This window comes from Peromyscus leucopus, chromosome 9, assembly GCF_004664715.2.
Source record: "Peromyscus leucopus breed LL Stock chromosome 9, UCI_PerLeu_2.1, whole genome shotgun sequence".
NCBI classification, from domain to species: Eukaryota; Metazoa; Chordata; class Mammalia; order Rodentia; family Cricetidae; genus Peromyscus; species Peromyscus leucopus.
The window spans coordinates 113,555,713-113,581,442 of record NC_051070.1 but is presented as its reverse complement, the minus strand read 5'-3'; the positions used below and the strand labels follow the sequence as shown (position 1 = coordinate 113,581,442).

At 48.0% G+C, this 25,730-nt stretch overlaps 1 protein-coding gene across 2 annotated transcripts in view; it reads left to right on the top strand.

Annotated features, from left to right (window-relative positions):
• Positions 1 to 17,422, top strand: part of Il17rd (interleukin 17 receptor D) — a 71,963-nt gene extending 54,541 nt beyond the window's left edge. The window contains exons 6-13 of one of the 2 annotated variants that reach the window (XM_037208767.1): positions 3,233 to 3,277; positions 3,369 to 3,520; positions 4,081 to 4,146; positions 4,587 to 4,641; positions 5,149 to 5,259; positions 6,357 to 6,520; positions 9,279 to 10,227; positions 11,353 to 17,422. In XM_037208767.1, coding sequence (XP_037064662.1) covers positions 3,233 to 3,277; positions 3,369 to 3,520; positions 4,081 to 4,146; positions 4,587 to 4,641; positions 5,149 to 5,259; positions 6,357 to 6,520; positions 9,279 to 10,227; positions 11,353 to 11,465 — 1,655 coding nt within the window. In that variant the 3' untranslated portion in view covers positions 11,466 to 17,422. Of the gene's footprint in view, positions 1 to 3,232; positions 3,278 to 3,368; positions 3,521 to 4,080; positions 4,147 to 4,586; positions 4,642 to 5,148; positions 5,260 to 6,335; positions 6,521 to 9,278; positions 10,228 to 11,352 lie in introns of both variants that reach the window. The other variant, XM_028882414.2, reaches the window with a different exon arrangement.
• The last annotated feature ends 8,308 nt before the right edge of the window (positions 17,423 to 25,730 follow it).

The following is a 25,730-nucleotide window of genomic DNA, read 5'->3' as shown; positions in this document are numbered from 1 at the left end:
CCAGATGTCAGCTGATATTTTAAAACATTTATTATTATTATTATTATTATTATTATTATTATTATTATTATTATTTGGTTTTTCGAGACAGGGTCTCTCTGTGTAGCTTTGCGCCTTTTCCTAGAACTCACTTGGTAGCCCAGGCTGGCCTCGAACTCACAGAGATCCGCCTGGCTCTGCCTCCCGAGTGCTGGGATTAAAGGCAAACATTTATTATTATTATTAATTAATCATTGTTTTTGTTTTGTTTTGTTTTTGAAACAGGGTTTCTTTGTATAGCTCTGGCTATCCTAGAACTCACTCTGTAGACCAGGCTGCTCTTGAATTCACAGGGACTTGCCTTTGCCTCTCAAGTACTAGGATTAAAGGCATGCACCACCATGCTATATATTTTGTGTGCATATGTATGGGGGGGTGCCACAGTGTGTGTGTGTGTGTAGGTATGTATAGGCACCATGGTGTGGTGTAGAGGTCAGAGGAGAACTTGAAGGAATTGGTCTTTTCCTTCTACCATTTGGGTCCTAGGGATCAAACTCAGGTCATCAGGCTTGGTGGCAGATGCCTCTACTTGCCAAGTTGTCTCACCGGCCCAACATTTGTCTTTTGATGACACTGTGATCACCATGAACACATCCATGTATAAAAGCAATGTGATACTTGTTGGCAGGTGTGATTTTGTAATTTGCTTGTAGAGTACTTGCCTAGCTTGTACAAGGCCCTCTGATCGCTAGCATTAAAGGGAAAAAAAAAAGGGTTGAGAGGTGACTTAAAAACAAACAAAAATACAGCCTAGGAATAAAACGTATAAGTTGATTTTTGAAGTAAAGGGTAAAAAGATAAAATGTTGTAACATCATGAGGGCGGTCAGGATGAGGGTAAAAGCAGTATCTCAGGCTGGCAAGGTGGCACAGGGATCCACTTGCCAGCAAGCCTGACCACTTGAGTTCAGTTCACAGGATCCGCATGAGAAAAGAGAGAACCAACTCGGTAAGACGAATGATGTAACACAAATTGCTAAACAGTCTTATTAATAAAAAACCCAGAGCCAGATATTGGGCTGAAAGCTGAAAGATCAGAAGGATAGAACAAGCCACAGCTGCAGGTTCTTACCGCTAGGAAATCCTCAGCCCAAGAGAGAGCTGCTTCCTCTATACTCACCCTATATACCTTTCTGTGCCCTGCCGTCTCACTTCCTCTCTCCACCCAGCTACATCACTTCCTCTTTCTGCCCAGGTCTGTCTGTCTGTCCAGACCCCCAGATCCCTATGGTTAACTAGTGTTGGGATTAAAGACATGTGCCACCACACCTGGCTATGTTCCCAGTGTGGCCCTGAACTCACAGATCTGGATGGATCTCTGCCTTCCGAATGCTAAGATTAAAGGCGTGTGCTACCACTGCCTGACCTCTACGTTTAATATAGTGGCTGACATTTTCCTCTGATACTCAGATAAGCTTTATTGGGGATAATATATAATAAGTAAAATAAAATATCACCACACAACTCTCCAAAGTTGTCCCCTGATGTTCTGACCTCTACATGTGGGCTGTGGCATGCATATGCCCCACATATAAAATAAACAAATGTAAATTGAAAAATCCACACCTAAGACCACTTTTTTCTAGAAAATTTTACTAAATTAACACTAAAGTTTATCCAGTCTCTATTCTAAATGCTTTCTAAATATTAGTGCAGCCCACCTCTGTAATACTCCCTCCATGAAAACCCCCTCCCCCCATACACTCAATAGGTGGGCATTCACACACAGAGGCCAAGGGCTTGGCTGAGAAGCGCAGTTCTGAAGCCCACACTGCCGGCTGCCAACCGTGCTGGCTTTCCATTTATTCCTTATGTGGCTTCTCGTTCATCTCCCCGAGTGGCGGGTTTGAAATTTGGTGGCTAGTCACCATGAGACCTTCAGTGACTTCCTCCTGCCTCCTGATCAGACTTCTCATCTAGGTCTTGGGTGGCCAGCTCTCTGTCCAGGTTGGCCTCCCCTTTCCTTGTGACTGGTCTTGTTGTATTCCTCATCTGTGAGATGTTTGGTCTCAGCCCTAGCCTGTATCCATGTTCCCTTCTGTCAAATTCTTTTGTTTGTTTGGTTTTGGTTTTTTGATACAGGGTTTCTCTATAGCTTTGGCTGTCCTGGAACTCACTCTGTAGACCAGACTGGCTTTAAACTCACAGAGATCCACCTGCCTCTGCCTCCTGAGTGCTGGGATTAAAGATGTGCACTGTCACCACCACTACCCTTCGAAGTTGTTTTTTGTTGTTGTTGTTGTTTTATTTTGTTCTTTGTTTTTATTTTGTGTGCAGTGGAGTTTTGCCAGTGTGTATGTCTGTGTGAGGATGTTAGATTTCTTGTAATGGGTTGCAGACAGTTGTGAGCTGCCATGTGGTTATTGGAAATTGAACCTGAGTCCTCTGGAAGAATAATCAGTGCTCTTAACCACTGAGGCATCCCTCCAGCCCTTTTGTCAAATTCTTAATGAGGTTGTTTTCTATGCTGCCAACTTATTTTGTATTTCCTATTCTTCTAATTAAAATAATATTCGCCGGGCAGTGGTGGGACACACCTTTAATCCCAGTACTCAGGAGGCAGAGGCAGGCGGATCTTTGTGAGTTCGAGGCCAGCCTGGTCTATACAGAGTGAGATCCAGGAAAGGCGCAGAGCTACACAGAGAAACCCTGTCTTGAAAAAAAAAAGAGATATTCATTAGGTCAAGACCATGTGCAGGTCACATCTGTTGTTACTTTCTACATAATGATCGGATAGAAGACTCAAAGAATGTGTTTATGAGAAATTGTGTCTAAAAATTAGAATGCGTGTGGAGGTTGAAATGACATCTCCGTGGTTACCAGACCCACTCAAGAGCCCTCTTGTGTGTAGACGTCCCCACAGTAGGGCATCCTGAGCGACAGAATTGTGAAGAGCTCCACTGCCTTTGGAGCCTTGAAGCCGCAGAATTGGACAAGCTTTAAAATCCTTGGTGGCTTTACACCACTTCCACTAGGTGGCGTGAGATGTTCTGCATTAATATTTGTATGTTTTACCCTTTAAATTTGTATTAAGATACAACATAATTGTAACGAAAGTCATTGTTCAATTGATGTAATTTGTACCTTTTCCAGCACACCAAGCCCAGTATATATTTTGTTCAGTTGTTATAGAAGGAAAACATCAAACTGTCCTGAAACTAAAAATAGCCATCTTTTTTTTTTTAACATAATAGCCTGCGACCTGTTGTTACAACCAGACAACATGGCCTGTAAGCCCTGTAAGTAGAGCTGTCTGTTAAGTCTCAAAGCGTTACCCCATATGGTGCTGGGGCAGCCTTTGGGTGCTTACTGGGTCCTCCCTCCTCACAGTCTGGAAGCCTCGAAATCTGACTATCACCCAGCACGGTTCAGACGTACAAGTGTCCTTTGACCACGCGCCACATAACTTTGGCTTCCGTGGCTTCTATCTTCACTATAAGCTCAAGCATGAAGGCCCCTTCAGGCGGAGGACGTGCAAGCAGGTGAGTGAGTGACTGTGTGTGTAAGGAACACACATGTTTCAAAGTGCTATTGGGTGGCTGAGGTAAGTGTTAAGCTCCTGTGGTCAGTGGGTGTTTAGGAATGCTCACCACTGGGTCTGTCTCTAGCCTACTTACCATTGCTCTTAGTTATCCCCACTTTGGATGTTTTGGGGTGACACAGAACCAAGGCATCCAAAGCATAGGTATTTCTAGTTTGTATTGTGTTTTAAGCATCTGCCAGGTGCTGTGTGGCAATCCCAGAGCTTTCTGCTCGTCAAATCCTGACTGCTCATCATACAGCCGCTTCTATTCATCCTTTGTAGGTGGAAAATCTGGGACTCAAGGAGGTCACTTGACTTGCTGGAGGTCAATAGCTAAGAAGTAGAAAACACAGATCTTGAGCCAAGTCTCTAGCAGATCAATGGCCCTTGTTTGTCGTGTTTTTTGTTTTTAAACTAAGTGTGCTCAAAACCAGTGGCAAGTTTCCTTCAGCTTCAGGAAGAAGAGGACTGAGGCCTTTTCTAAGATGAGCATTTGAATTGCTCTTTACTTCTTTGTAGGACCAGAACACAGAGACAAGCAGCTGCCTCCTCCAAAATGTTTCTCCAGGGGGTTATGTCATTGAGGTACGTACAGTCATTGAATGCCCTGTTATGTCCACAGGGAGCAGTTCCCATAGGATTTTGAGTCTTTCGCCTGTTTGTTTTAAGACTTGAGTCCCATGTAGCTCAGCTAGTCTCAAACTCCCTTTAGAGCTGAGGATGACTTTGAATAACTAACTTCTCCCGGTTCTTCCTCCTGGGATAATGGACGCTCACACTAGGTTCCTAACTTTTATGCAGGCCCTGGGGTCAGGTCTTCATAGCTTGCACGATAAATACTTTTATCCACGGAGGCAGCTCCGCAGCGCCTTCTTTTTTAAAACGTTTGACTTAAACGTGTTAAACCGCCGCCATTATTCTCCCGCTGTGTTCCCACTGCCCGGTGACGGGAAGCAGCGGAGTCACCGGTTCACGGCATCCCTGTAGAGAGACTCTGTGGTGACATTGCACTCTCTGTTCCACAGCTGGTGGACGACAACAACACAACCAGGAAAGTGGTGCAGTACGCCGTGAGGCCAGGTACGGTGCTGGCGCCGCGTGCTCCGCCTTGGGTCTGCTGTCCCTCTCTCGAGCAGGCTCCTGGTATTTCCTGTCCTCTCTACTGTCTTGGTTTACAAGACAACACTGCCGCCTCTTCTCTCTCAAATGATTGCTCACCGAGTGAGTGAGTTCCCTTCCACATTCGTGTTGGCGCCTTGAAGATCAAAGCGGGCCTGGCTTGCCGCCGCCGAGCCTAGGCGATTGTCCTCGGAAGAAAAGTGGTAGGAAGAAGGAGGGCAAAGTTCTCACTCCCGGGTATTTACTGTCCTAGCGGATTCAGAACTATTGAATAATTCTTTCCTACAACCCTTTAAAAACAGCTGTGGGATCTTTTTAGAATTGCCACCGCAGAGCTAGAGGGAGGTGGTTGGGGACCCTGGAACCTGTTAGTCAGCTTATGTTTAAAAACAAAAAGGGGGGACCCCCCCAGTCTTTGAGCCCGTTTTGCTGCTTAAGTTTAACAGCTCTCCCTTTGCACTCTCCCAGTGCACTCTCCCTGGGCGGGACCCATCAGAGCTGTGGCCATCACTGTGCCTCTGGTCGTCATCTCCGCGTTCGCCACACTCTTCACTGTGATGTGCAGAAAGAAACAGCAAGGTATTTGTCTCTCTGTGCAGGGCCCTCTCCTCCCCACCCTCTAGTTTGTGGCAAGTCGAGGGCGGGTGCCAACGAAGAGGGAGCCTGGGAAGCCCTGGTTCCTCCAGGAGGGGCCTGGGGCACCTCAGACGGCCTTGCCAGCTCCTTGCCTACTTAAGTTCCCAGAATCCAAACATTTGGCTGTTAATCTCTAGGACCTGGCAATGGACAGGCATATAATCCCGTTCTCAAACTCAGGAAGTCTGAAGTCTGAGAACGGAGTCATATGGAGGGCTTCATCATTGATGAGTTAGACATTTCACTGGAAAACTATAGGCGAGCCATATCTTGGTCTGTCTGGGTGGGGTCACTCAGGTGTAAACTTACAAAAAGGTCGTGAAGATGTTCACTTGAGACTTGTGTACTTTCTGCTAAGCATGGTGGGACCAACTTGGTGTCCCAGCCACTTGGAGGCTAATGCAGGTGGATCACTTCAATCCAGGAATTGGAGGCTAGCCTGGGTAATAGAGTGAGACCTTTTGTCAAGAAAAAAGTCCTTCTGTTGTTGTTTCCGTATGCTTCACTTTTTAAAAGTTATCCGTAAACAGTTCTCCTTCCCTGCGCTAATCCTTTAGTTGACTAGGTTGCCAGAGCCCTTCACTGATGTGAGTGGCGGCGGCTGCAACATTTCTTGACACATCCAAGGGCAGTTTCAGGTTAAAACGGTTTTTTCACTTCCGGATAGACCGCTGCAGAAACTGACTGTCTCCTTCACAGTGCGGCTTGAGGCAGCTTGAGGAGTTGGAGACCAGAGACTCCCTAGATGGGGAGGTCAGCTGTTCCTTTTGGTGAATTTACTTTTGAGACCAGGTCTCATGTAATGCCCAGGCTGGCCCCCAACTTGCTGTGTAGCTGAGGATGGTCCTGAACTTCTGACCTTTTTGCTTCTGCCTCCCAAGTGCTGGGATTCCTGTTGTGGGCCACGGTGCCCCAGCTTAGCCGCTCATTGCCTGAAGACACTGAGACCCACCCAGGTCATGTGGAAAAAGACAAAGCTTTGTTTATAGGTGTCAACCTTATCTTCTCTCCCAATTTAGAAAATATATATTCACATTTAGATGAAGAAAGTCCGGAGTCCTCCACATACGCTGCGGCTCTCCCCAGAGACAGGCTCCGGCCCCGGCCCAAGGTCTTCCTCTGTTACTCCAGTAAAGATGGCCAGAGTCACATGAATGTGGTCCAGTGTTTTGCCTACTTCCTCCAGGATTTTTGTGGCTGTGAGGTGCGGAATCCAGTTTCTTCTCTTGCTCTGGGCAGGATCTGAGCTCCATTTTCCTCGTCAATGCCTTCTCCTCTCCAATGCTTTCTGGAAACCTGCTTTTGCCCAGTGCTTTCCTTTCCAAACCAGGGTCAGTCTGAGTTTGTCCTGTCTGTCACCAGCAGGAAATGTTTCTTATACAGTCTTGCTTGAAACCCTTGACTGGCATCCACATGGTAGGACGTTTTTTGGGTGCTGAAAAGGGGTGCCCTGCCATGGAACATGTGACCAGAATGTGAGACTGTCACCGGACATCATGTCGAGCACCTGCAGGATCAAAGCCTCAGTTGGGGGGGCATCGGGAGAGACGGACTGTAGACAGTTCTCTGAAGGAGTTTTGCTGAGATTGGGAATGGAGGATGGCACTGCCCTTGGAAGAGATCTTGGGAGGGCTGAGGTCGATTCCTGTGTCACAGAAAGGGAGGAACCAGTGAGAAGACAGTGGCTAGAGAGAACCAGGGCGTGAAAGGAGAAGGAAGGCTCCAGAGTTTGCCAAGTGTTTGAATGTCTGCACGGGTTTCTTAGTTCTCGCCTCCTGCTCCTCCTGCTCTGCCTCCTCCTCCTGTTTGGTTTTTCTCACTGTGTAGCTCTGGCTATCCTGAATCCGTATGTAGACCAGGCTGACCTCTAATTCTCATACTTCTGTCCCCAAGTGCTGGGGTTAAAGGCTTGAGCCCACATGCCCAGTTTTCTTAGCCCCTCTTAACCATGAACATGTAGCTTAATTTTTAGAGTGAGTGAAGTCTGAAACCATTGTGGAAGGCATACCATTTGTTTGTTACAAAGGCAGTTATCATGCAATATTTTGTAGTTCCTCTGCTTTGAACTGCCATTTGGCCCATTTCTTTGGTGAGAGTGCCCTCTGGTGTTAAGAAGATGTATTTACAAGCTGGTGGGATTTCCTCCTGTGTGGGGAAGCCTTGAGCCTAGCAGGTGAACTCTGCCAAGAAACGCTGCTACAGCAGCCAGCGACCTGACATGCTCGGGTAGCACAGACATGAGTGGCGCATGTGTGCCCTGTTCTTTTGTGCACAGATGAGATTGCACATACAGTTTGTTTTTTTAAATAGCTGCACCATCCACGGTATTGACTTAACGATGGCTGAGTTGGTCCAAGTTGTTAAGCTTCTTGCTCTCTGGGCCAGCCCATTTCTGATGATTTCTCCATCATCAGAACGCCCCACATTGCAATTGCCCAGTCAGAGATAGAAAGGTATGTTTTCAAAAGCACTTACGTTTTGTTTATTAAGATGAAATCAGCCCTGGACAGAGTTTTTACAGTTTTGTAAATTATGCCACACGTGGCTTAACAAAACACAGATCAAAAATTTAGTACAAGGACTGGAGAGATGGCTCAGTGGTTAAGGGCACTGCTCTTCCAGAGGACCTGGGTTCAATTCCCAGCATCCACATGGCAGTTTATACCTGTCTGTAACTCCAGTTCCAGGAGATCTGATCCTCACACCAATCACCAATGACATACAAAAAAAAAAAAAAAAATTAGTACAACTATTTTTGTATAATATATAAACCTAGAGTTCATGTATTTTTAAAATACCCAGTTAGGCTGGGTGGTGGTGGCTCACGTCTTTAATCCCAGCACTCGGGAGGCAGAGCCAGGTGGATCTCTGTGAGTTCGAGGCCAGCCTGGTCTACAGAGTGAGCTCCAGGACAGGCACCAAAACTACACAGAGAAACCCTATCTCGAAAAAAAAAAAATCCAAAAAAAAAAAAAAAAAAACCAGTTAGTTTGAATTTGTATAATGTTAATAGAGTATGAGATATTCAGTATTTTTTTAGCAGATGGTAGATGTTGGAACGCCCCTCCCCTAATCCGTGTTTAGCTGTTAGGAATTAATTTTTGAGCTACAGGAGAAAAGGTGCTGGTCCAGCTGCCGAGGAATGCTCCTTACAGTTTCGGATGAAAGCAGTTGGAAAGGTGAAATCCTTTGAGAGGCTCACACATACTTGGCTTTCTTTTCTTTCCAGAGATCCCACTGCTCCCTTGACCCTCTTACCCCCAAACCCTCCGGTTCACAGGCCTTGTCGAGCTTGTAGACCTCTATGAAACGGTAGAGGATGGTACTTAATCCAGACAGGGTTAACCAGAAACCACACCACAGCAGCGGAACAGTGGGCTAACCCTGGGTCTGTGAACATGGCCACAGAGGCCCTCTTTCCTAGTCACACGCTGCATGTGAGTCACCTGTCTCTGTGGGTGGCCCTGGCACCAGGTCCAAGCCCCATTTCCCAGTACACTCTGGGGTCACTATCCACATCCTCTTCTCAGGGCCTTTAGCCTTGTCCCCAGGGTCTTTCTGCTCTTTAGATCTGGAAGCCTCACTCATCATATACACTATTCTCAGTTCCTCCCCGTTCTGTGCTCTCTATCATTATGCGGGTTCCATGAGGACATTCTCAAGGTGTCTTAGACAAGTTGCTGGAAACCCTGGCTTCTGTCTCTTCACTTGTAGGGCAGCAGTGTTAATGACCCAACATGTTATCGAGGCAATGCCACGGATGGCAGGCATTTCAGGAAGTCTGGTGTGTGAATGCAGTTGCTAACCACAGAGCTTTAGCTGTTCTCTCTGTGTGTGTGCCTTCACGTATCCCTGCTAATAATGGCTAAGGGGCAGATTATGGGACCCCACTCACTGGCATTCCAGTCTTCTTTCTGGACGTTGGTGTAAATAAGCAGTGAGGTGACCTGTCCTCTTTTCAGGTGGCTCTGGACCTGTGGGAAGATCTCAGCCTCTGCAGAGAAGGGCAGAGAGAATGGGTCATTCAGAAGATCCACGAGTCCCAGTTCATCATTGTCGTGTGCTCCAAAGGCATGAAGTACTTTGTAGATAAGAAGAACTACAAACACAAAGGAGGCAGTCGAGGCGCGGGCCAAGGAGAGCTCTTCCTCGTGGCTGTGGCCGCCATTGCGGAAAGGCTCCGTCAGGCCAAGCAGAGTTCATCTGCAGCACTGAGCAAGTTTATCGCTGTCTACTTTGATTATTCCTGTGAAGGAGACGTCCCCTGCGTTCTGGACCTGAGCACCAAATACAAGCTCATGGACAACCTTCCCGAGCTGTGTTCCCATCTGCACTCGGGAGAGCACAGCCTTCAGGGGCTGGCTCAGCACCCAGGACACCACAGCAGTAGAAGGAACTACTTCCGGAGCAAGTCTGGCCGCTCCTTGTATGTTGCCATTTGCAACATGCACCAGTTTATCGATGAGGAGCCTGATTGGTTCGAGAAGCAGTTTATACCCTTCCCTCCTCCCGCTGTGCGCTACCAGGAGCCGGTCCTGGAGAAGTTTGACTCTGGTTTGGTTTTAAATGATGTCATAACCAAACCAGGGCCAGAGAGTGACTTCTGTCTAAAAGCTGAGGCTGCTATACTTGGGGCCCCTAGGCCAGCTGACTCATACTCATACCTGGAAAATCAGCATGCAAGCCTGGACCAGGATACTGAGGCCCAGCCCATCTGCGAGAGTGGCCCTGCCTTGCCCCTGTTGCATGCGGTGAAAGCTGGCATTCCCTCGGATATGCCGCGGGACTCAGGCATATATGATTCCTCTGTGCCCTCATCAGAGTTGTCTCTGCCTCTGATGGAAGGACTCTCCCCTGACCAGATGGAAACATCTTCCCTGACCGAGAGTGTATCTTCCTCCTCTGGCCTAGGTAAGATGCCCTGGAACTGGGCCCTCATTTTATCTTTCTTTCTTTCTTCCTTTCTTTCTATCTATCCATCCATCCTCATTTTATCTGTCTGTCCATTGGTCCGTCTGTCCGTCCACCCATCCACCCATCCATCTATTGGTTGTTGTTTTTTTGAGACAGAGTCTCATTATGCAACTCTGGCTATCCTGGAACTCACTGTGTAGACCAGGCTGACCCCCAAACTTACAGAGATCCACCTGCTTCAGCCTCCTGAGTGCTGGGATTAAAAGTGTGCACCACTGTGCCTGTCTGGGGATTGGGCTCTTGATACAGGCCATATAGCCTTTGGCCACACTTTTGAAAGCCATCCCCAATTTAGGTACCTTATTGGGCAGTGAAACCCGATAGGAAATAACATAACTCCTCTGATAGTCTTGATTTATTCCAGGTAAGGGGGGAATATTGAACTGCAGAAATGATGATGATAAATTATGGTGAGCTGCTCAGACCCTCCACCAGTGTTATACACACTTTTGCACACAGTATTACCTTAAAAAAATATGTTTATTTTCTGTGTGCACACACACGGGGGTGGGGGTGGGGCATGTGCCATGGCAGACGGGTGGAGATCAAAGGGTATCTGGTGGGAGTAGATTCTCTCCTTCCACCATGTGGGTCCCACAGATTAAACTCAGGTTGTCGGGCTTGGTGGCAGTCTCCTAACTCAGAGTCATCTCACCAGCCCTGCATTGCCTTTCTGCACTGAATCTTTCTGAAGAGATTGGAATACCAAAACACACGCACTGGGCAGGTTCATGAACGCAGTCTTCTCCATCCTCGCTTTACACAGCACCCCAGGTAGGAGTGCTCGTTCCCAGAGAGCCTAGGGAATCTGCCACACCTGTAACTTTTTAGAGCCACGCTCCCAAAACTTTGGCCTTAAAGGAAGGCTCTAGGGGGGGACTAGATCCTGTTAGGACTAGGGGACTAGATCCTGTTAGGAGGATGAAAGAGTTGGTCTGAGCTGGTTCTGATGTCTGGCTCTGGCACAACGTAGGAGAGCGAATCTCAGCCACGTCGTGGCCTCGGGGTCTGGACCGGTGAAATGCACTGACCATGGAGCTCTGTCCTTTCTTCTCTCCATAGGTGAAGAGGATCTCTCTACCCTCCCTTCCAAGCTCCTCGCCTCTGGGGTGTGCAAAGAAGAACATGGTTGCCACGGCTATACTGATGAACTCCAAGTGGTTGCCCCTTTGTAAGGACATGGGAGCATCTAAGCTTCGCCACTTTAACGGCTGCTGCTTGGGTTTCCCAGCTCACCTCTGTGTTGTGCAGCCTGCCTGGGGCTGAGGGCTCACACAATGATATCTGGAGTGAAATTCTGGCCAATACTCAATCCTGTCTGCTCCGGCCCTCTAAGAGATATTTAGCAGAGTCTCCGATTTCCCAAAAGCATATGGAGCTCTCCAAGGCATGTCCATTAGAGCAGGCGGCAGCCGGCTATGTGAGGCCATTCCTTGGATTGGAGCCTTTCCTGGCAGGCAGAGAGGAAGCAGGCACAGAGAAGCAGGAGGCACCAACCCTGCTTGTTCTGACTCCACTGACCTCTGCAAACTTTACCTGTTCTCTTTCGGCTACTTTGATTCAAACTGCTTTGTGGAAAAAGCACTTTGAACATCCGGACAGCTACATATGAGTACTGCCTGGGACCCAGATTGTGCTGCGAGTGATGTTTCCATCCGTTCCTGATGTGGAACTTACACTGTCCTGAGTGTTAGGTAAACTCTGAGTCAAAGGTCCAGACAATGACTCAATGTCCATCCAGTCGCCTTTTATGAAACAACTTTCTCTACATTACTGGGAAACGTGGCTGACCAGGATGGAATCCAAGGAGCAGGCTGGCCCTCTTGACCGTCGTATGTGAAGAAGATGCCAGCACCTGGATGTCTTCCCTGGATCTAAGGAGCCAGCATGTGGGGACCACAGCTGTCCTGTTTAGTTTCCCTGGGTTACAATTGCTGCTCTGTAGCTCGGGTGATGATGCACGGAGATAAAGGACTATTACACAGCTGGGCAGCGTCATTGGAAGTTGTGGTTTGAGCTTTGGCTGTGGTGCTCTGTCCTGAACGTTAGAGGTCAGAATCGATTAAAATACAACAAACTGTGTGGGAGGTGGTGTGGCCAGTTAATCTGCTGACGTGGTTTTGACTAGTGACAAACCTCCTTTTTAGAAAGCAGAAAGGAGGGGATTGTTACAAAAGTAAATGCTCTATTTTTATGAATGACTCTTGTACAGAAGTTCTGTTTCCAAAGGCAAAACATCTCTTCGCATGCTGTTTATTAATTAATTGGATGTATATAGTGACGTGTCCGTCTCCTCTGTGGAAACCCCCATCGCCTCGCCCTGGTGCATTTGGTGTGAGCATCCTTCTCACATGAGTGCTGCTGGATTTTGGCAGGCTGTTTCCCCAGCATTCTACCGGGAACTGTGAAGGATTTCCCCATTCTTTAACCAGATAGGATCAACGCAAAGGAGGATGCTGAGAGAGATCCCAAGGTGGGGTGGAGGAGGCAAGAGGCAGGGTTTTTCCTTCTAGGCACATTTTCAGCAGGAGGGGAAGGGAGGCCTCCGCTCCTGCAGCAGTTTGTGTGTGTGTGTGTATGTGTGTGTGTGTGTGTGTGTGTGTGTGTGTGTTGGATGCAAGTTTCCTCCCTGCTCTGCACAGGCAGCTGGCAGCTTCTCAGGAGAACGTGCTCCTCTGTCCTCTGCCAGAGGACAGGGCAGCTGCTCTGGGCGAGCTGTGAGATGGCCTCACCGTAAAACCAGGCCTCCCAGCAGCGGAGTTCGTTCCATATTGTCACCGTGGAATCCAGACCAAGCAGACAGAGCTCCCACCTCCACGAGACTCCCTTGGCCGTCCTCAGTCTTGGCTTTCGTTCTCTGAAGGAGATCAGTGGGCCTAAATTGCTAACGTGTGGCCATTCACTGGGAACATCATCAGAGAGGTTTTTTTTGTTTTTTTTTGTTTTTTTTTTTTTAAGCTGAGGCCAAGAAATATTTTAGGCTCCCCCAAGGAGACTCCCCAAAGAAACCACTTTTAGGAGAGATACTAAGTTTTGCATATGGGATGTGGGACCCCTGAGAGTGCCTAGGGCCAGCATGGGGCCTTGGGCTTAGGGCTAAGCAAAGCCCAGGCAGAGAGCTCACAGCCTGGATTCAGGTGAGGAAAATGGAAGGAAACCATGTGAGCCTTCTAATATGCCAGTCTGAAAAGTCAGGATCATCAGGTGATGTTTCAGTTTGGAGTTAGCGACTGGATGCTTTTATTTTGAAATACGAATGTTTCTGATCAGAAGACTCAGATTCTAACGTGCCAAGTGATGAAACTACAGTAAGGTTGCTTAACTCAGGATGAGCTGATAGTGGGTAATAAAGTGAAATTTTATTAGCCAGCCCCTGTCCCCCCTCTGCCTCATCACTCGGGCTAGGAGTGAGAATTGCCTTGCAGATTAAGGCGAAGTGTCTGTTCTGAACAGAGCTGCAGTTTTTGACTCAAAATTGTCCCCCACAGTAGAGATGGTAAGATGGAAGTAGACAAAGGTTCTGACAAGCCACAGGCTTTTTGATGCTGTAGGAAAACAAGAGGAGGTTGGGTCTGAGAGTGAACAGTATGTGGGTAAAGAGAGGATGTCCACTGGGAAGGAGGCCAGGCTAAGACCAGGGCACCAGGAAGCCTAGAATGACGAAGTAGTTGTTGCCCTGTGTCTGTGGATGTCCCACAAGTGTAGCTGATGCTGAGAAACCTAGCTAAAGGGGGAGGGGGAGGGTGTTCTCTGACCAGTTGGCACCAAGTAACAGGAACCACCTCAGGGGGCCTCACCCAGGTACAGGAGTGCAGAGGCTTGGGACTTTGGGGCACATAGATGTCTAGAATGAATCAGAAGTTGTCCTTGACCAGGCCCAGGGATTCAGATGGGACCTAGGCAGGTAATAGTATTTTGAGTCAAAATGAGACTGGGTCTTAAAGTTATGGTCTGAAGTTTTTGGTTGGCAGGCAGGTGCTAACTAAAGTCAGCCCTGGGTCAGAGCTGAAAGCTGTCTTCAGTGGTCATGAGATCATTGGAGTCAGCATGCAGAAAGTTAGGGGTTCAAGTTCGTGTCTGATTGAAGTGCAGACTTACCTCTTCATAGTTACGTGTTTGTTTTTACTGGTTTTCTTGACAGCCTCTAATCTTAGGTCCTCTGACCTTTATGTAAGTAACTAAACAGGGAACCGTCCCCTCCAGACTATGGGATTGCAGGGTTGTGGGAGCTTTTCAGAAGGAGTAGGGGAGCTATTTTATTCATGAAGGCAAAAGAAAGGAAAACACAAAATCATCAGCTACCTCAACACAAGAAAGAACATTCTGCCTCTTGGCAGAAAGTAGACCACGCCAAGGTGAAAGTTTCTCATCTTTTTCTTTTATCTTCCATTGTCGGGGATGGCTGCTCATAGTTGGCAGAGTCTGCTTTCTGGGGCACCAGAGAGTGTCCTTTCTGCCGCACCCCTGTCCAGCCTTCAGGAGCAGGGAACATTCCAGATGAGTGTGTCTCCACAGCATTTCCTGCTTTTCCCAGTTTTCAAGAAAAGCTGAGAATTTCTGATTTTTAAGCTATTAATGTCTAGCGCTGGCAAAGCCCAACAACCCAAGTTTAGTCCTGTGAACCTACCCTCTTCTAAAAGTTGTGTTCTTCCACTTCCTCATGCTGGCTGTGGCACTCACAGATACCCATGTCACGTGTGTGTGTGTGTGTGTGTGTGTGTGTGTGTGTGTGTGTGTGTGTGTATCGTGTGTGTGCACACACCAAGTTTAAAAAGCAAGCAAAACATTGGCAATTAAACTTTAGAAACTACTAAAGTGAATTCAGGACCAACAGAACATGTAGATGGATCTGATTTTGCACGGTGGCAGCCAGGTTGTGACTTCTGCTTTGTAAGATGTGAAATAAACCACCCACTGTAATCACAAATATGTGGGGTCCCGGGAAAAGCTGCTGCTAGCTCTCTCCTCCAGGAAACTTGATATGGTCCTGATGGTTTTGCTTCTCATGTAGCCCAGGCTGGCCTTGAATTCCTGATGCCTCCTGATGCATGCACCATAACCCACAGACTCCCTATGATTCCAAATGCATTTGAAATGTTTTGATTATGTCTTTATATTTCATGTCTCGAGAGAAAGGCAGCTCAGCTGTTAAATTTCAGATTTATACTGCCCTGCATTTAAAAGCAGGCAACAGTTGCATTTCAACCCCTGGACTTTGGGGGCCTTATTTATAGTTCAACTCTAGTTGTAATAATGTATTTATGTGGGGGGCAGTTCTGAGCTTATGCCAACATACTGTTAGGGGAAATTTATTTGGGGAATACAGTAAAGCGCCCCAACACTGGATTTTGCTATCATCCTTTTTCTGTAGCCTGGGACTGTTGGGAGGTGTGATAAAGAAAACGAAGAGAAGCATTTCCTGTTGTTGAGATAGGTAACAGGTGTCCCATGGGTGTTTGGTCACCCTGGTCAAATCACCACTTTTCCAGATCCAAGGGTGAAAGTTGGCCACAGGAAGGCCGGCCGGCTGCAAGCGGTTGGGTTTGGTTCCAGTTTCAGAATTTGAGGGCGAGGAGAGGCTTAGATCACCCAGCACGTTCCCTCCATGCACTCAAGACAGGCTGTGCTTGAGTTGTTCCAGACACAAGGCTGTGTCCCAGAGTCTGGCTCCTTAGCGAAGGAGATTCTGTAACCTCCCCGCTGATCAGATAGTTCTATGTATGTCTTTGTTGCAGAAATTCAAGCCAGCTTTCTTTTGTCTAGGGTGTAGAGGAGAAAGAACAGCTGGTCGCCTTCCCAGTATTGAAAACCACAGTGAAGTCATCCCTTGGTGTTTTTTCAGTAGTAAATAATCACACCCACTTAACATCTTTCACGGCTCTTGTTCTCCAGGGGCTTAATGATTTCCTCCGTTCCTGCACTTCTCAGCACTTCTCGGCTTCACACTCAGTGTCGTTACCCAGACAACACCGGTGCCTTGTTCACATGGGTGCTCTCCGACAGCCATGCCCAAGTTAGGGTTACAGGGAAATTTGTGCAGGCCTGGGTGCTCTCACCACATAGAAAACATCACGGCACTTTAAAACACTGTCCTATCACTGATACGAGTTTGGAGAGTTATGACCGCCACTTTTGGTCTCTTGGTGATAGTCCTGGCTCCTGTGGTATAGCTTCTTTTCTCCCACGGGCAAACACTTGGTGCTCATTGCTGATGTATTTAATGTCTTCTTTTATTCTGAAGACACCTTCAAGGCCAGCTCTTACCTTCAGAGTGGCAGCTACTCCACACTCCCACTTCGGGTTCTGTTTTTACCTATCTGTAGACTTGACCTTTATTTTGTGAATCATATCATCGCTTAAATGGTGCACACCAGCAGAACTGGCAAGGTAAGGGGCAGGCGTTGCTAAGTGCCACCTTCCCAATGCTGTTGGGGACTAATTTACAAACCCTTTTGAATGCCTCAGAGAGAGCCTCTGGGGAATTTTGGCCAATTGTTTTCTTTCCTGCCCCTTGGGTCATCCTTGATATTCACCTGGGATCACAGACACCAAGGCTGTATCTCTCAGTCGAGCAGGCATAGTAGCTGATACAATCAGAAACCAGACAGAAGCAATCATTCCAACTGCACAGCTAATATTTATATTGCATAGAATCCGGCAGAAAGAGTCAAGGAGCAGCCTCCTGTGACTGCCACTGGGTTATACGCAATGTGCTCATCTGTTATTTAAAAAAAAAAATTCTCTTCCTCTCGAAAAGAAGCATGTCAAGTTTGGACAGCAGCAAAAAACTTCCGTACAAATCCAAAGTGTTCATTTTGAGTGTAACATTAATTTTCGTTATCTGTTTCAAAGCAATTATTTTTACTGTGGAAGCTCCCGTGTTAAGAAGGAAGGCCTTCGGGCACAGTGATGATGATGACATTGTTCTGTTTTATATTTTAAGTTTTTTCTTTGTGAGGTTTGGCAGAATAGTGAGCACGGGCAGGCTGTAGCAGTGTGCCGTATTTTCACATTGGAGATATTGGTGGTGTATTTGTACAAAACTCCATAGATGACAGTCAGTCATGGCTGACGTTTGTAAGATGTTTTTGTGCCTTAGAATTTCTGCATCAAATAAAGTGTTTTCTTGTAAGTCTGCAGTGGCTCCTTATTTTCCAACATCTGTCCCGCTTCCTTCCTAGCTTGGGCTCCCGACTGTTTGCAGAGGGTTCTGCCACTGGGTGCTGAGGTATAAGAAGGGCCTGCATCTGCACCCTGCTCTGCGAGGTCACTTCTTGGGACTCATCACTTCCTGGTCAGTTCCCTGTGGTTAGGAGACCCAGACCCCCAGTTTGTCTATAGAACGGGCCCAGAGCCCTGCTTTAGGGGGTGGTGACAGTTGTCAGGGTACCCCAAGGGACAGGTGTCCACAAGAGTGCAATGGTTGATAAAGAAATGGTTAAAATTGGGGTTCTTTGGAGTGGAGTCAGGGTCAGAAATCGGGGTTCTATCTGTTCATTTCTTCTCACCTACTCTGGTTCCGGTATGTGCCCAGAATGTGTAGCTTGTAATTTTGAGGGAACTTGAGGGAAATGGAAGGAGCAAAGAGCAGCTCTGAAGCGATCACTGTGGGCCACAGAAGAGGAAATGCCCCCTCGCCTTGGCGTAAACATCATTCTTCCTGTTCACTTTGTCCACGGATGTCCTTTTTCTCATCTTTGGAAAGTCCTCTTGAGAACTGATGTCAGGGCACTGAGTAGTGTATGGGTGTGGCCTCATTTACCTTCCTGTTACTCTTCGTAGTGGCTCATCTTACTGTCCCCATTTCACAGACAAGGAAGCTGAGGTTCAAGCTCTTACTTATTGAGTGAAAAAAAAGAAGAAGAAAAAGGACATGACTGCTCCTATGGGTTGAGGTTTTTATTACAGATGAGGCATCTGGAAGAGTCTGGAGTGAACATGACCGGCAGACTGAGCAGGGCCACATGAGAAGAGGCAAGAGCCAAGAGGACAGGAGCAAGCCGGGATACCAAGAGACAAAAAGAGTGGGTAGCCAGAGTGGGGGAGGCTATGGAGGGCAGAGCGGCTGGGGAAAGGGCAGCGGGCCCCCCCCCCCCGGCTGGAGAGGGCAGGGTAGGGAGGGGTATGCCAGGTGCTGGTGTCCCCTTTGATGTGTTCACAGGAACCTCAGCCATTTGTCCCAGGTCTGAGACCTAACTCTCATAACTGCCTGGTGTCAGAGCCCACCTTACTGCTCAGGGCTAGCCAGCTAGACAAGGTAGATTGAACAGGAAGTGATGACAGTCAGCAGATGAGTTCCAGGCGAGTGCTTGTGCCGTTTCTCATCTCCACCGACACAAGAAGGAGCCATCAACAATCACTCTGAGTATGGACGTTAGCTTTGCTGAAGGCACAAACGAGGAGTTGGCAGCCCTGGGATCGAGACATCATCACATCTAGTTAATAGTTCACAGCATCCCTCAGTGTGAAAGGGTAGGAAGAACCTTGAGTGGTAATCAGAGCGACCATTCTTTCCTCTGTGTAAATGTTCGGAGTAAATCTTGTTCTCCGGGTCGTCTTTTTGCCTGGATAGACACATGTTTCTGGACTGTGAAGTCCCTGTACTCATGACCACGCTCGCCCCAGACGTGAGTAAAGGCAGGGGGTTTGTGGAGATCAGAGGAAACCTGAGTGAACAGGTGTTGTTGACATGAGTGTGCCATGTCAAGGACCCAGTGCCTCAGACCCCTGGTTTGTGTGGGGATCTTGACTGCGTAGAAAATGTGGATGGAAGCTTCCTCCTCTTGGACTGTTGACCTGAGATGGCACCGCTACAGAGACTCCCCTACTGAGGTTAGCCAAACCTCCCTTTTTATTAAGTGTTACACAATAAGCCAGCTCCTTGTTTATCTGTATTCAGTAAACCTGCCTCCTCAATTCAGATGTATAAAATGAACACGTTGCATTTCCAGACTGCACGGCCCACCAGACCCCAGCTTTTCTTTATGTGTGCCTCTCATTTCTTCACCGCAGCTAGGTCAGTCCCTGAGCTGTGCAGGTCTCAGAAGGACCAGTAGTCCTCTGTGCCATCTTTCCCCTGTTACTGCACACTCCAGGAAGTGGGTAGAGGTTGGCATCAAGACAAACTGAGGCGGGGCCAAGAGGAACTTGGAGTCGGAAGGTAGCATGCCTGGCCTTGACTGCAAGTTTGGGCAGGTTCTGTGTCTGGTTTTAACTCCTGAAGGTAAGGCACTTAGAGATCCTCTACAACGGGTAAAATAGCAAGCTAGTGATGAGGTTTTGTTATCAGCGGTGGGAGTGTTGTGATTCAGGCTTTGGTCTTTGCCATGCTGAGCTCAGAGCTCAGTCTGCTGCTGTCTTTCTGACTCTAGGCAGGTGACTTGCCCTGTTTAGGCTTTAGTTTCTGTAGCTGGAAAGCCAAGCAAGGCTGTTTTGAGGTTTGAATGTACCAGGTGATTCTGGACATAGAACCAGGCACACAGTATCTGTGGACATGTGGTCACCAGGGGGCAGGACAAGGACAGTGAAGTGAAATTTCCCTCAGCAGACCTGTTACCTCTTGGATATCTTGGTGTAGAAGGGCCTTTAGGAGAGATGGACACGTGATTAGATGTTACTCCTTATCTGAAACCAGTGGTGTCGGGGTGAACACCAGAAGTTCTTGCATAGCCCTTTGCTGATCATTCCCCTCCGTCTCCTTCTCCCCAACAGACACTTTGTAAATTCCTTATACCTGTGCTCCTGCCCAGGGCCTTGCACGTGCTGTTCTTCTGTCTGAAACACCTTTGCTTGTGCCTCACCCTGGCAGAGATACCTTCTCCTGCTACTGCCCACCGTCCATCTAGTCCCAACATGTGTCTTTAGGTGAACTCTCAGCTTGTGTGAGCATGCCATGGACCCTCGTGCCTCTGGAATGTCCTTCCAAGTTGGCTGGACTGGTATTGTGCTTTAAGCAGCTTGTGTGACCCCAGGCCTGCTGGGACAAGTCCTGTCGTCTCCTTGGCTCTCAGTATCCGTGGAGGGTAAAAGCGTCCCTGGTTCATGGGTCCCTATAAAGCTAAAACACTCGGGGAGGGGATTGCAAAGAACGTGGCAGGTGCTCAGAAATGTTTTCATGTGAGCAGTTACTAACTTGTAAACAGAGAAAGATTTCCTGGGGAAGTAAACTATCTTTACTTTACAAATTGCCTTCAGGCTCCAGCCAGGTACCAGGAGTCCCAGTATCCAGTATTCAGAACCATGTGCATGCCCCCTCCCCGATATTTCCTCCTGAAAGGCTGGTATTGTCTCATGGTTTCTCTCTGGGGGTGGGGTTGTGTGTGCCGATTGGACAGCAGGTTCACGTGGGCTCCATCCCAATCCCCCAGGTGTTGGATACCTATCACTGTGCCAAGGTCCACGCCACTCTTGAGTGCTCCTTGCTCTCCCAGCAGGCTCTGGAATTTACATAATGTGCAGCCTCTAGGAGAAGAGTCAAACCCAGGTGTTTCCTATGCACAGCTTTGGCAACCCCTGGGATGCTCAGCTCTGCTCCTTGTGTTTCCTCTAACCCAGGTGAGCAGAAAGAACTTAGGTACATAGAAGTCTTCCCAGGGCGACTTTCAGACTATTGCTTTGACTTGAACAGTGGTAAGACAAAGCCTTTATTCTCTTGCAGGCAATGCCATTCCCCTGGTGAGGATGACATCATACTGTGCTGTTATACCATCAGGTTGCACCATGATTTTCAAATGCTGAAAACAAGCATAGGGAATATCTGGGTAGGGTATGGCTACAGGTATAAGGTTGAGTGTCTCGGCATATCATGATGTAATGCTAATTGCTTGTAGGATAGTTAATTGTCATATTGAATCCTAATCTCTAGCTGCCATCTTGTAGATATGGACGAATGTCACCAAGCATGTGTTTTGTATTTTGTTGCATTGTACACTGCAACTAATAAGCCAAGGAATCGACATCTATTAGGTGCGTGTACTGTTTCTAAAAACCACAGACTGAGAATGATAAATTATCAATATCGTTCAGTATTTGCTAATTTTACTACACTTTTTTGTTATGTATATGTAGGGAAGTCATAGAGATTATAAATTCCATTTGAGTAAAGTTTAAAACCATATATTTTATGATAAAGGGCCTTTAAATTAAGATGGCCAAAGCACTGATATTATATATTTGCTGTAAAGAGAATTATAAGAGTTTTATTTTTCTGATATTAAAAGTTACTTAATAAAGACTTGTTTCCATTAAAAAAATAATAATTAAAGAAAAGATTGAGTGTCTCTCCCAGGAATTCCATTATTAGGGTGTGTGTGTGTGTGTGTGTGTGTGTGTGTGTGTGTGTGTGTTTGAGACAGGGTCTCTTGTAGTTTAGATTGGCTTCAAACTCATATGTAGCTTGGGAGGCCTTGAACTCCTGTTCCCCCAGTGCTGGAATTATAGGTGTGAGCCAACATGTGTATGGGTCTCACTTTTAGGCTTTATGTTTGTGAAGTAACCAGAAATAAGGGTCAAAGTTTATTCTGCAAAGGTTTTCATCACCAAACATTATCATGATGCTGAGAAATGAGGAACAAAGCCATAGTTGGAATTGAGTATAAAATGCCACATTCACAAAACAGGACAGGAGTTATGTTGCAGGAGAATAGCCTATGTGGGCTGGAGATGTAGCTCAGTAGAACAGCATCTGCTTGCTACATATGGGCCTTGGGTTCCATCCCAGGTACAAAGCAACAACAAAAGAATTCACGCCAAAGGAAAAGACTTAACTGTTGTTCGAATCTTAAATGGTCTTATAATAAAAAACCCAGAGCCAGCTACCAGGGTGAAAGCTGAAAGATCAGAGAAGCAGAACAGCCAGCCACTAGTTACTACTTCTTTGAAATTCTCAGGCTAAAGAGAGCGAGTTCCTGTTTCTTCATGCCTTATATACTTTTCTCTGCCCTGCCATATTACTTCCTGGGATTAAAGGTGTGTGTGCTTTCCAAACAAAAGCATGAGATCTCAAGTGTTGGGGTTAAGGGTGTGGGCCACCATTGCCTGGTTCTGTTTCTTTCCTGTACTGGATCAATCTCATGTAGCCCAGTGTGGCCTTGGTCCAGACGGATCTCTGCCTCCAGAATGATAGGATTAAAGGTGTTGTCACCACTGCCTGACCTCTGTGTCTAATCTAGTGGCTGGCTCTGATCCTCAGGCAAGCTTATTAGGGTACACCATATATCACCACAACTGATAAATATGGGAAATGAAAAATACACATGCTAACAGTGGTCACCTCTAGGGGGTAGGACTGTGAAGGGTCTCTTTATGTAGTCCTGGCTATTCTGGAACTCACTCTGTAAACCAGGTTGGCCTCGAACTCACAGAAATCCTCCTGTCTCTGCCTCCAGAGTACTGGGATTAAAGGCTTGTGCCACCATGCCCAGCTCCTCTGCCAGTTTCTAAAGACTAGACGATTCAACGTATTTTCTGCTTGTTCCCTGCCCCGCTCTCATAAGAACCAGCGCCCCTCTCCCTCCCTCCACCATCCTCAGGGCCTTTCAGGACATGAGGGGAAGCTGAATTATAAACTCTTGTGGGAGCCAAGCCTGTAATGCCTACAATCAGGAGCCCGAAGCAGGACAATTATGAGTTCAAGAACTGCCTAAGTAACTTAATGAGACTGGAGCTATAGCTCTGTGGTAGAGCACTGTAGCGTGTATAATGGCCCTGAGCTCAGTTTCAGCACTGTAAACTCCCGTGGGTTAGTCTGATGTGTTGCTATTCTCATGTATGTGACTTGCAGATGTGATTCACTCTCTGGATATCCTGACATATGAAACAGGAAATCAAGGACTTTGCCCTCAGTTATAATAAAAAGGTGCATTTCCTCTCATCCTGTATAGGAAACTCACCACTGCATCCATTCCTCACTCGACAGTTAGCATGATGCCTCCAAACCACATGCCGGTGTCTGAGCTTTTCTGTGGGCCAGGTCTGCTACCCCAGCTTGGCTACCAAGCCCCCGGGCCTTGTCTCAACACCTGCCACCTCTGTGGCCTTCCAGCCATGTATAGTCTGTGCTCTCAGGCTTCTCCCAGCCATGTCAGGGCTCAGGCCAGGCCTCCTTCCTGCAGGAGGCCACCCTCTGCCTTCACCAACACTCCCTCTTCTGGGGTCTTTTGCCCATGTCTTATTCCCTACCTGCCTGTTAAGGGTCTGTCTCTCTTACCAGTTCAATGAAGTCCCAGAATAAATCTGCCTTGGTGACAGTTACCACAGTTCTTCAGAGCTTGGCGCAGTTCATGGTGTGTAGTAAACATTCAATGTTTTTGAGCTATGTCTTGTAGCTGAGCCTGGCTTCCAACTCTTCTTTAAGTGTTACATTGAATCTAATGGAAAGGAAACTTTGACAAGGCTGTGTGGGGAGACCATCATGTGTGGAAGTGTGAGTTAGAAAAGATACTGAGTTCTCAGTAACAAAGTGGAGGCCCTTTAATTAATATTTTTAATTTTTTAAAAATGTTATTTATGTGTGTGCGTGTGCGTGTGCGTGTGCGTGTGTGTGTGTGTGTGTGTGTGTGTGTGTGTGTGTGTGTGTGTGCTTGCTTGTCTGTACGAGGACCACTTGCATGCACGTAACTGAGGAGGCCAGGAGAGGGCATCAGTTCCCCGTTACAGACGGCTACAATCCACAGGACGTGGGTGAGGGGAATCAGAGCCCAGCTGGAAGAGCAGGTGAGCCAGCTCTCCAGCACCTACTTAATACTGTTTGAACTTAATTAAGACAGCTGGAGTGGTGGGGACTTTCCACCACATGGGGCGGGTGGGATATCAGAAAGGTTCTTGAGGGAAAGGTTGAGGGCTGGGGTTTGGACACGGACCTTGCCCTGGGCAATGGAGTACTGTCCAGGGTGTGTGTTTCCTGAACATCCCTGGAGCTCTGGGCAAAGAGCCTTCTTGAAACCAGAGTGCAAGGAAAGGGATCTGTTCAAGATGCTTCATTTCTGGCCCCAAAGGTGAGCTCTAGGCCAGTGAGCGGCAGCCCGGGACTAGGAGACCAAGAACGTGCAGAGAACAGCAAAGGTTCCCATGAGAAACGTCCACCTGGCTGGGAGGGGATTCTGAACACTTCTTTCTGGCCAGGGATGACACCGGGAAAGGTGCCTGGAAGAGCTGTCACCTTCATCCTTTCCTGTGGGGGCGGCAGTTAGAGCTCGGACAGGGATCATTAGGAACTCTCAGAACACTGTTCTTGTTCTTAAGCCCGCAGCCCGGGGGCATCTTAGCACCTCGGTTCAGGCTTTTCCTCTGTATGTAGGGCTCCAACGGCATTCTCCATCAATGAGGGTTGGTTTCATCCAGGCTTCAATATCTACACCTGAGAAGTGGGATCCATACGGGTATACATGTATTATTGGGCCGCTGAGAACGATAATTTCTATGGAGCACCTAAAACGCCCTGGCCAGGTGTCATGTAGAGGCAACCAATGAGTTACTTATTTTCAGCCCCAGGGTTTACAGTTTCATGACAGCCCAGAAACTACTGTTTCACCTACAGCATTCATTAGTCCTGATTTTATGAAGTTCCTGAGAGTGAATTAATTTCGAAAATAGCTTTATTTACATTCTTATGTTTATTTCTGCGTGGGTGACCCAGGCCACTCTTGGCTTGGCCTTAGTCTTAATGTGCTCAGCACCTAGCTACAAACCCTGGATTACTGAGGACCTGCTGGGCCCACGCTATCTCCATTTTCACCTCCAGACAGGGAAAGGGTGAACTGGACAAGGCCTAACATGCCCAAGATTAAGCCTAGCGGCGGGGGCGAAGGCTCCATTGACAGGCTTGGTCCAAGCTCTCCAGGGCAAGCTCTGCCGCTTCGGCATGAGCTTGAATCTTGAATCGCGACCCAGAGCCGCCACCAGAGCATGGGAGCCAGCGGTGGGCCCTGCACCTCTTCTGTGCTCTGGTGAACTCTTCAATCGAGTCCTCTTTGGATGGCGGAGTACGTCCCGAAGGTCTTCCTCCAGGTCCCTTCTTAGCCTCCAGGGACCCTCCGGCCCGGCGTGAGACGCGAGGGTACCCAGCCGTAGCTGCAAGGCTCCGCGTCTAGGTCTGTCCTCAGCCGGCAGCCAGGCCAGCCCCGCGGGGGGTCCCGGGCCCGCCTCCCGCCCACGTGGCCCGCCGGGCCTCCTAGGCTCCGGCCCCGCCCCGCCCCGGGGAGCCGTCCCCGCAGTCACCGCCTCGGCCCTGTGCTCAAGCCCGGCAGGGCCGAGCCCGCCAGACGCGGAGGTGAGAGCAGCAGGCACATCGCGTCGCGCGACCCTCCCTCCACCGGCTGTCCCCCACCGGAGTAGGGTCCCACGGCCATCCTGGGGCGCGTTGGGTGGACAGCGTCACCGCCTGCCTCTGCCAGCCTCTGCTCCTGCCGGGGACCCCAACTTCGGTCCCCTGATAGCTACTG